Source organism: Fopius arisanus, unplaced genomic scaffold, assembly GCF_000806365.1.
Source record: "Fopius arisanus strain USDA-PBARC FA_bdor unplaced genomic scaffold, ASM80636v1 scaffold00001, whole genome shotgun sequence".
Lineage (NCBI taxonomy): Eukaryota > Metazoa > Arthropoda > Insecta > Hymenoptera > Braconidae > Fopius > Fopius arisanus.
Window position 1 is genome coordinate 2,476,127 of NW_011887740.1, and position 10,789 is coordinate 2,486,915.

The 10,789-nt window shown below is 43.0% G+C and overlaps 2 protein-coding genes across 3 annotated transcripts; both read right to left on the reverse strand.

Annotated features, from left to right (window-relative positions):
- Nucleotides 1–1,293: 1,293 nt before the first annotated feature.
- Nucleotides 1,294–3,341, reverse strand: Osi8 (Osiris 8). Of its 2 annotated transcripts, none has more exons than XM_011316229.1 (3): nucleotides 3,183–3,341; nucleotides 2,201–2,693; nucleotides 1,294–2,115 (listed from the first exon to the last, which is right to left on the reverse strand). In XM_011316229.1, exons 2-3 carry the CDS (start codon nucleotides 2,670–2,672, stop codon nucleotides 1,826–1,828), a joined length of 762 nt encoding a protein of 253 aa, XP_011314531.1. In that variant the 5' UTR covers nucleotides 2,673–2,693; nucleotides 3,183–3,341; the 3' UTR covers nucleotides 1,294–1,825. The 2 variants fall into 2 exon arrangements, with proteins under 2 accessions (XP_011314531.1, XP_011314521.1); XM_011316219.1 differs by having other exon boundaries at nucleotides 3,212–3,340.
- A 2,960-nt stretch (nucleotides 3,342–6,301) lies between these two features.
- LOC105273666 (uncharacterized) lies at nucleotides 6,302–8,812 on the reverse strand. The gene is made up of 3 exons (XM_011316240.1): nucleotides 8,376–8,812; nucleotides 8,097–8,272; nucleotides 6,302–7,174 (listed from the first exon to the last, which is right to left on the reverse strand). Exons 1-3 carry the CDS (start codon nucleotides 8,630–8,632, stop codon nucleotides 6,771–6,773), a joined length of 837 nt encoding a protein of 278 aa, XP_011314542.1. The 5' UTR covers nucleotides 8,633–8,812; the 3' UTR covers nucleotides 6,302–6,770.
- Nucleotides 8,813–10,789: the final 1,977 nt, after the last annotated feature.

Consider the following 10,789-nt stretch of genomic DNA (forward strand, 5'->3'; position numbering starts at 1 on the left):
AAATTCAGTTTGTATTGGAGATATTGAGAAATACATTTACGGCTCTTCTCAGAAATGTATACACTGAGGGAAAAGTACGTCCAGAATATAGAGTAAAGGACAAACAAGCGTGAAAGAAAGAGAGAGAATCTCAAATAATGGACTTTGTTAGACGGGTCAACAGTGAAAACCCTTCAGTTTTAGTTATAGTCGTAAAAGAGATTTCGTAAGAGAAAGATATACTTCCTGTGTACATACATACTAAAATAACATTGAATATAATAAATAAGAAAATATATTGTCGTCTTATATTTGAGTATTTTCTCATCTAACCCGCCACTTTAATATTTATTTAGAGAAGCCGTTGTCAATAATCGCTGTAATTATGTTGGATTCTGAAATCCGTGAAGGATGACTGGTGGAATGAGTGGTCAGATGGAGAAGTGCGACGAGGAAGGCGGCAGTGGAAGCCCTCATGAAGAGACGTCGGCAGGAGAGCCGAATCCTCCCAACATGAGGTGCACGGATGCTGGCCTGTTCACGGCCTGGTTTACTTCCACGTACGTGAGCCACTGCCGTGTCACACGCACCTCAAACCACTGAAACCCACACACAGGAAGAAAATTTTTTTTTCCCCTCTCCATCCAATACCACGACAACATTCGCCGATGTATTTTCACAGGGAACGAGCGACGAGGATAGGTGAAATGAACGCGTAAGGTGCGTGAGCTGGGTCTCATACGTACATTTTATTTCGTACTTGTTTCGTGATCGTTTACTTTTATGTAGGTAAAACTGCCGGACGTAACGTCGACGATTGCTCCCGTGGCCTGCATCTCAGCCTTGAGTCGTGGAGAAAAGAAAAATCATGAATACTTCCTTGACCTGGTGAAATGGTTTATTAATTATTCAGCATTAGAATCTGCGTCATCGAGAAGTGATGGTGGTTCTATTAGTTTGAGAGGTCCTGGTACTTTCGACTTGAATCCAATGGCGAATACAGACGGCCACGTAGACGTCGGTCAGGCTCCAATTATTCACTCCCCACTTTTATCACAATATCCTTCACTGTCTCTACCTTACGCTCGTTTCACTTCTCGCATGATCGCGAAAGCCCGTTAGTCCAAGCACGTGTCCCGTAATTCCCTAGATTTGGCTTCTCTTCGGTTGATTAATTTTTTATTTTAACATTTTCACTGATTTTTTTTTTTTCTCTATTCGGAAATTTCAGAGCCGGAGAACCGGAGGATCGACTAAAGACTGATTAGAGGATTGTTTGAAGATGGGAGAATAATTTTCGGATAAATACACACAGAAGTTCATCTTATCATTTATTAGTCTCATTTTTGTCTTTCGTGTTTTCCTTCTTCTTGAATTCAAAGTAATTTCGTTTCTATAAATATACATTTCTTTTTTCTCGTAAATTTTGTCGACGTGATGCGACTTACAATATTACATTTGTGGTACAAATAAATACTGTGGGATGATAACGATCTGTGCAGATGATGAGGTAAGGCGAGAGAAGAGGATGGAGAATAGAATGAGAAAATGTAGATGATGGGAGTGAGAGGAGAAGATGAAGTAATAAATAGGAGATGAGCAGTGCTCAGTGCCATTAGTAATGATGAAGAGGAGAAATTCGAGTCTAAATCCGCGAGAGAAACAGCTGAAGATATTTGAATCACAGTGCAGCGATGTGGATGAGTTTGGAGGGCCCATCCAAGTTGGAAAATCAAAGGTAATCAATGAGGGTATCAATGAGACAGGTGGGAGAGAGGATTTAAATAAGTGAAAGAATGAGAGGGACTGATTGATATTATTGGCTCCAGACTTTAGTCCAAGGAGTTTACGAGGTGCTAACAGGTTTGTAAGCTGAGTAGGCGAGCTCCTGACCAGCCCTCGCCCACCCACTGCCCCCATGTCCACCGACCTGTACGACCTCGTGTCCGTGGTCGTGACTGGATACGAGTTTCTTGAGTCCAATGATCGAGGCGAGTACCAGAGCTAGTTTGGAGACAATGAGAGCTTTTCCAGCTAGAAGAGCGAGTGCACCCAGGGCGAGAGGTACCAGAGTACCTCCGATGAGAAGGGGAATCGCCATGAGACCACCCATGCCCTTCTTCTTCTTGCCTCGAGCTGAATAATCGAGTGAGAAATTTATAAGTCGGATGTAAATGTAAATGTCGGGTTCGTTTAAATTCTCAGCTTCATGTGGACTTACCTTCCTCAGTGAGACTCCTGGACAGCTCCTCGACATTTGGTAGCTTGAGCTTGAGTGTATGACTCTGGAAGAACCTGAGGAATTTGTCGAAGATCATGGTGTTGAGGGCGTCCTCCTTGTCCTCAAGGGATCTCGGTAAATTCGCCTCAATCTCCTGCGGTGTCTTTGGTGTTTCCTCCTTCTCCTGTATGTTCTCATCCTTGACAACAGTCACACCCTCAGCGATATTCAACTGCGCACTCCTCGATACTCGATCCATAGCCGTCAACAGTCTCAGCTTGAGGCATGAGCTCAGCTCAGCACCCGAGCAATCCTTGTACATCTGGTAAACATACCGCAACTCTCCGAATATACCATTGGATGATCTACCACTCTGATCATCAATTGTGTTGGCTTTTGTCTCCGTCGATCTTGCCGAAGCAACACCGACCAACAGCAGAGCCATGCAAACGTAACGGTGGGCGAATATCATCTTTATCTTCCTCTTAATTCCCTGTTGAATCAACAAAATAACTGTTATTAAACTTACGTCAAAGAGAATATGAATTATACCCAATTCACACTGTCCAGGATTACAAAAGTTAATGATATACCCGAGACTTGATATTAACGCGATGTAGACATCTAAACCGTTATTAAACCATTCGTAGCGTCAAACCGGATTATAATCACGACATGCCATTGCCAAATGACGACTAGGTCAGTCCCCAGGGAGATTCATGAAATATCATCGGCCGTTCCAAATGGGTCATTAGATTTTCTCGATAATCTCAATCAATCACAAATCAACAAGTGAACAAATCCGATAGAAAAATAAATGAACAAATAAATACGTCAGAGTCCAAGAATGAAATCACAACACGATACTCTCATATCGACTCGATCAATCATCAACAATCATTCTTTTTAGCCGAGATTATGAAAAATGAATAGAGTGAATTGCCCGAATTGGAATAAAAAAACTCGTCGGTAATTTCAATACTTGAGAGAAATATTAGCAAGATGCGTTACCCTCGAGAACACTCTACGTGGACTGTACGTAACGGAAGCCCTGCCCTAGCTCTATATATCTGGTCAGGTGTACCACAGAGCAAGACGCCGTACTCGGGGATATTGCCCCCTCCCACTTTGTTACCTTGGTGCGCCCCCCAACGATTTTCATACCAGCATCATAGCCAATGTGTAGCGTGTTGTTTTTAAATGCGTTGTAAACGACAAACAACCACCGGTGCGAGGTGAGACGAGACGGAGGTACCACATTCGACCATTTCAATCGTCTGCAACACCTAACCAATGTGGGGAAAACTCATACATCCAGTTGGTATCACCTTGTACATCGAAACTTCTAGTTCACCCAATTTTCCTATTAATCTCCCCCTCTTTCCTTTAACACCACGATTGCAGTGATCCTGGTTTTATCCACCGGGGGATTCTCCATCAGCTCCAATCCGATCAGTGGTGGACATCAGCTTCTCTAGTATACCTGCTTCACTCGCTCCTCCCATCTCCTCATTTACCCCACATTACTTAATTACTTATTTTTTTTCTCAACCATTTCTGCAGATTCATTCTGATGCACTTGGAGCCAATGCCTGACCTTTTCTCACATTCTTCTCTCGTTGCAATTATCAACGGTGCGGCATATTTTTTTATTTCGTTTTATGAGCGAGGTGTGAATGGAGAAAGGAGTGGATTTACGATTGCTTTCTAGGACCAAAGGGTAGTGTCAAATGGCTCTGATCAGTGAATTCCAGTTCATTCGGATTTGTGGATCACGTGCAGTTGGGTAGATTTGATTAATGGATTTTAATTATGCGGTTGGGTGGCGGGCGGATGGAATTGGAGGAGTTTGTGAGAAAAAATTTGCAAATAGCTTCTCTTTCACGGCCTTGCTTCCTTTTGCCAATGGGTTTTCATGGTACTGTGGGCTCGCCTACGGATCTCTGTGGCATATTAACTGGGTCACACCAAGTGAAAACCCTGGCTATGTACATGGATACCGTAGTTGTACCGGGTTTCATTCTTTGGAGAGGGGGTGGAGCGAGGGGGGAGGGGGAGAAAGGGGCAGCTTTGAAAATAGTAGATTAGCACAGTTTTCCCTCCCACCCTTTGTAGCGTTTTATCATCATTCGTATGCGGTGTGTGTAATTTTTTTCGTTCTCCTTGGTGCCCCTTTTTATTTTCATGCCCAAGACTCTCTTTTGTGTCGGCGGGGAAGGCACCGGGTTACTAATACCAGGTCTTCAGGGTTTTGATGGAGAGAATGAAGAAGAGAATAAAAAAAAACGCTGCCGGAACTCGCACGAATGGCATATGCACTCCCTCGCGCTCCAAACGATTTCCCGTACGTGATCTCGTGAAAATGATCTTGTACCGAGTATCGGGCGAAAGCGACGAGTTATTCCGGGTACGAGATGCGCAAGTTTTCAAATTGGTGGTTTTTGGGTTAGTGTTAGACGCACTTCCGGTTCCCAGTCGTTATTATTTTTATCGCGGTGAATTCATCGTTTCTAGGTGAATCCTTCTTGTCATTCTGGCGATGAAATCTTGAGAATTATTCAGCGGGATATCAGAGCGAAGAGAATTAAAAATTCTTCTCGGTTCTTTTTTTCACCAACTTTTTGTCGTAGACTCGAGATTGGTTTTTTATCTGGAGCAATTGGTGGGTCAGATCGAAAAAACTGTATCGCTTTTACTCGTTCAACTTTTGATATTAAAATTATCGAAAAAAAAAAAAAAATGGATTCGGATGAATCTTCATTGAGGTCGCCCCTGATTTCCGTTTCACAAATTTCACGAATATTCAATTCCACGGGCGTCCCGTTTTTTACCTCATTTCTTCGGCTCTTTTTTCATTCTCTTTTCTTTTCTTAACCGATAACGATCGTGTCCAGAAGATCAACCATGTGAATCGATCGCTCCAGGCGCACTCCCCGCATATTCTCAGAATTTATTTATTTATTTTTTTCAAATGTTTCTCCGAGATTAAGGCTTCAAAGGAAATGATCCAGCAGACGCCGTGAATAGATGATTTATCTCTACAAATTTTATTTCTACGAGCGGTGATAAAACTAAACGCGGCTATATCCTCAACGATATCACCGTTTAACTTTCTTTCGCAGATGTTGGATTTTCACTTGGCATATTAAACAATTCCGGACGTCAGCACAATTGATTTAACCTCCTCCTTTCCCCACCGACAATCGCCAGATGCCAGAATGAAGTACCAAATGAGTAATATAATCGAGTGAGGAGATATCGATGAGATTTAAGAAAAAGTGTGCCACTGAAAAGCGTGATGTATCCATATGGAAGACGTCCCCACAGTGCGGAACAGACGTGCCCATGACACGCGCTGTTTTTCCCCTTTTTTAAATAATTTTATGGCCTCCCTTTTCTCTCTCCGCATGAGTATTCCCATCAACAATATCCAGGTGGTCATTCAAATAACCGTGAACCCATTGAATGTTCATTTGTCCATCGAGCTTAATCTACCGTGAGGCAAACGAACAAGCGCTTCATTATCACCGAGAAAAACTAAGAAATCCACGAACAAAAACTGCTAATTACACCTCAAGGCATTGTCCGCTGTTTGCGTTCGCGTATCGCAGATGTATTTCAGCGAATTCGTGTGAACCACTGTAGGACCTCTTCTCATATCCCCCGAAAAAGCCCTGGGAACCGCTACAAAATTGTGTTGCGTTGCATAACGGTAAATGACATTATCTCCAGAGATTCGCAGGTATGCGAGAAATAAGGTTGTGCTTACGATACATCGAATTTATTCAGGCGTTATTTAAAGTAACACTGGGTGCTACCTACGGATTTTTCAATCTCCACTGGCTGGTAAATACATCCGGTGAAATAGTCGTTTGGTTACTTTCCTACCCCACGCGAATTCCTTTCGGATTCACACCAGTCACCGTGTCAATTGCATACCTGAAGTGATTTTTAACATTGCTGTAACTGATAATAGGAGTCGTCAAACGGAACCCCACGGCGTGACGAAGACTCGGTGGTTTAAGGTCGAATAAACAGGAAGTTGTCTCGACGTGCTATTTCGATAAGTTTGATGGGTTTCATGGAAATATAATTATACTGTTATAATTTACGCTCCTTTACTCACTTACATTTTCTTTGGAACGAGACAGATTTGCTCGTTCATTATTTTATTACAAAATATAAAACAGGGGAACGATGGGGAACAGTCAGTGACAGACACATGGGATGGATAAAACGATACACAATAAATATTGTTGTTTGATTTAAGACGTAATAAATAACGAGGTGTTCGTCTTACAAGACACATGACGAGTATTTTCGAAGGTACAAGGTGAATGCACGAATTGGAAAGGGAAAATAGCGGAGAATGATATTCGGGCATTCAAAGGACTCGAGCAGTGAAAGGAGGGGATAGAATGGAGTGATAGAATGAGAGGTGAAAATGCTGGAGAATAAATAAGAAATAGCCGAAGAGAGGAGAAAGCGAAGAGTCAGATGAGAGAGGAGATTGAGGGAATTGGTCAATTATCTTATTAAATTCGGTGGATAGTCGTTGTGGAGATCTAGCTCAAGCCTGAGCGGGAATTTGTCCACGGTATGCCATTTGTTGGGCATCCTGGGGCAGACTCCTGGCCCATCCATGTCCACTGGATCCAGCTCCACCTCCGTAACCACCAAAGTCACCAGCACCACCACCGAATCCACCACCACCGTGACCATCATCGTGGCTGACTGTGTGACTGCTGCTGCTGCTGTGGTGTGGGTGGGCAACGACTTCATATGTCACGTGCTTTTGCTGTCCACCGAGGAGCTTCTTAAGGCCGATGATAGCGGAGATAACGAGGGCAATTTTGCCGACTAGAAGTGCCTTTCCGGCGATCAGTGCTATCGCACCAAGGGCTAGGGGAAGTAGGGCTGCGGCTTTGAGGGCCAATGCCATCATCATGGGCCCCATGAGCTTCTGAGCCTTCTCTGTAATCATCAATGTGTCATTAGGGTCAATAATCTTCATGTCTGACTCGATGAATCGTGATTTTAGCGCAACACATTCCTGGTGGATAATAGCAACTCATGAAGATTGGATTTGAACACAAACTCCACGCATCCGTCATGTTAATCACAATCATTAATTCAGGTATTCGCTAATGTGGAATAGGGGAAGGTCAAGGCAGAGTGCCCTCTCGTGATCTTGCCGAAGAAAGTGTGTCAAAAATGTCGGCCCCCGGGCTCTATCCTCCTCCCCGTCAATTATTCCATCGGCAATACCTATATTCCCTCTCACAATCTACCAATGAATCATGGGGGCTCTATCACGTTTATAGTAAATTGACGCGTGTGATCGTGGCTGGTGTGCATGGATTCAGTGTAATGAAATAAAAGAATAAAATGAGAAAAATGAAAACCAGTTTTGTGAGTGGGTCAACGGCTCTTGGCTGAGTGCCCAAGCCCCTCACCGCGGGGATCAGACTTCCACATGCTGGTGTCATTATTATCTAGTTGCCATTGGCAATGACGAAGTCCACACTTGCTGTCTTATTTCTCCCTCCCTTTACTGTTGCCGCCCCGGAATCGAGGTGAATGAGGAAACCAGGCAACCCATACCCAACCATCTGATCCTTAATACATGAAGACCGTATGTAGTACGGTGCATCGTTTATTTATGGGCTTCCCGGATAATTGCACGAGTCGACGCCGTTTCACTGCGCTGTGCAAATGCCAAATGAGGCGAGTGATAATTCGTGGGCATTCTTGAAGACTTGTGAAAAATTAACCGTCGAGATAATGAATAGGAAAGTCGCCTAATTAATGCCTTCCGAGATTTATCTTTTTGTCAATGAGAGTAATGGGAAATTTTCTGAGCTGTTGGTTAAGCCTCGTTAAGACCAATACTAACTCTTTTTGCCACGACCCTCGACAACACTGTCACTGATGTCCTCCAGGCTGCGTCCAGCTGACTCAACAGCTCCAAGGATATCAGTGCCCTTGAGATCAACTTTGATGGAGTGTGTCCTGAGGAATCTGCCGAGACGGTCGAAGATCAGACTGTCCACATCAGTGGAATCGATGGACCTGGTTAAATTAAATTGAATTATATTTTATGACGTGGTAATTGTCTTATTTTGGATGGATCTCTCTCAAGATATTGAGGAGCGTTTGAAGGGATGGTATGTACCTTGGTGCACCTTCCTCAGCTGTTGAAGTCTTGACGACGGTGATGCCCTCGGACAACGTGATATCCTCCTTATCAGCGAGCATCTTGTCGACAAACGAGAAGACCTTGTACTTGATACAGCTGACAGACTCCTTCTTCAAACAGTCTGAGTAGATAGTAGCCATGAGGTCATTTTCACCAGTATTTTTTTCGCTAGCTGGCAGTGCTAATGCAGCTGATACCAGCATCGCCCACAGGATTGTCACAAACATCTTCATCCTCGCTTAGTTTATCAATTTTCAAAATCTTCCACCACACAAATTTTGTTGATTAAACTGTAACGAGCTCAGCTGACTCCTTAATCAGTATCAATTAATACTATCCACGAGCGCGAATGATGCGTGGAGAACACGTGACGTTGACGATGTATAGAACTTGTATGTTGCATCTAAAAGAGGTTTGCTTTGCTTTTATACTGATGCGGACGAGGGGATTCATGCGGGGCAACAGTGGCGGCACAGTTTGGGGATCCACACAGTGGTGGTTTGCCTTCTTTTTACCTCTCTCTCCACCTCCTCAACAACTTCCCCTTGTCTTCTCCTTCACCCAAACAGTCGCACTATCTTTGAGCTTGTAACCATCCACAGCGATGCCTCTCCTTTTCCCCCCGTCGTTCAACTGCACCAACACAGGAATATCCACAGCCTGGTCATCCCTATCACCATTGCCTCCCTCTCCTCCTCCCGGTTAATCTCATCCATACACGACCTGCTATCTCCGGCGTCATGAAGAGAGAGGTGACGAGTTGACCTGGCCCTTTCTACTTTTGACCTCCTGGAGGCACTGCATTCAACTCAATCTCCAGGAAATTCTCTTGCTTTATTATGAAGTAATGGAACTACAACTAGCAATTCATATTACTGTTTTCATCAATTAGTGAGTGGCCAGAGGCACCTCAGTATGGAATAGAGTCATTTTACAATTCGACTGTTGTCCAAACTGATGAGACAAAAATTTTTATGCCAAAAACAATTACAGACATTAGGGCCTGTAGCTTCTCAGCATCAGGTGTCATCATCATTATGACCATGAGACTCTTCGCCAACGCCGTTGAGACCTACTTTAGCAGCCACTAAATATTGGTCAGGAAGACAGCGGGGAAGGCATGACGAGAATTGAGCGGTTTGATGGAGGTGAAGAAGGGAGAGTATCATCTCTCGGTTTTCTCGTCCATCGATTCGATTGTCCGTCACGATCGTTGATTTTTATTGTCCATGCGTTCGCTGTTGTGAGTCTGTGTGTGCATTTAGCCTCGAATCATGCGGTTTGTTCTTGTTCGATCATGAGACCAGGCACCGACTCTGATGAATTGTTCAGGCGCTCCCTTTGTCGGTACCCCTTTGGTCGACTCGCTGCATTCAATGGGCGGATCTCTTTCTCCAACATTTTCGAGTGAAATTCTTCAGAACATTGTGCGTCACTCCCCAGAAGCCTTCAGCTGCGAATATCGAGGGATGGAATTACTAAGTAGATAATACTAGATGTCAGACTGGTGGTTTCTGTGCCAGATATTCTACAACTTTACTAATAACTGGTTAATGAAAATAGAAATAATCGGTCACCGATTACTGCATCCGGACGAGCATGAAACCGTTCTCCAATTGACCCTCATCGCCATTACGATGAAATCTTGGCAATCGTTTGATGAATCTTTTCAGTGTCGGATTAAGCTCATTGGGTCTAAACTCCTGGTTATCCTTTTATTTATCCATTATCATTTATATTGTAAAACATATGGCAGCACATTGGATTCTCATTTCTGGGTTAGCAACACGATTTCACGAAATTACGGAGGTATATTTATGATGAGTGATCGACCGATTTCAAGTGGATCCGACATGGAAAGCGTCAGACACTATTTCGATTCGCCGATTTAACCTAGAATCCAGCGATGAATTCTATATCGAAAAATTTTAGTTTTTTGCAAATTAATTTTTTTGGGAATTTCTGGAATACCGTAGGTGAGATTGACGTAAAAAAATATTCCCTTTTTAGGTTTTCTCGTTATTCAATTACTCGCAAATTCTTCTACGATCATGAGACTTGGTGAGACATTGAATAATAATAAAACTTAAAAACGGTATATTCCTTTACGTCAATTTTATCAACGGGTTCTCACAAATTTGTAAAAAAAAAACTTGAAAAATGAGAAGATATTCACAATAACTCCTTAAGTGATAGATCCCCACGATTTGTCCTCCATGGAATAATTAATCAAAAATTCATAATTCCGATGGATTTTGCAACTAAATTGTTGATCATCTAGTCGAAAACTCCAATAAATCCAATAAAAATAATAATAAAAATTTTTGTTGTCCCAAACCATTACAAAATATTGAGGTCTCATAAAAAGAAAATAATCATTCAATAGTACG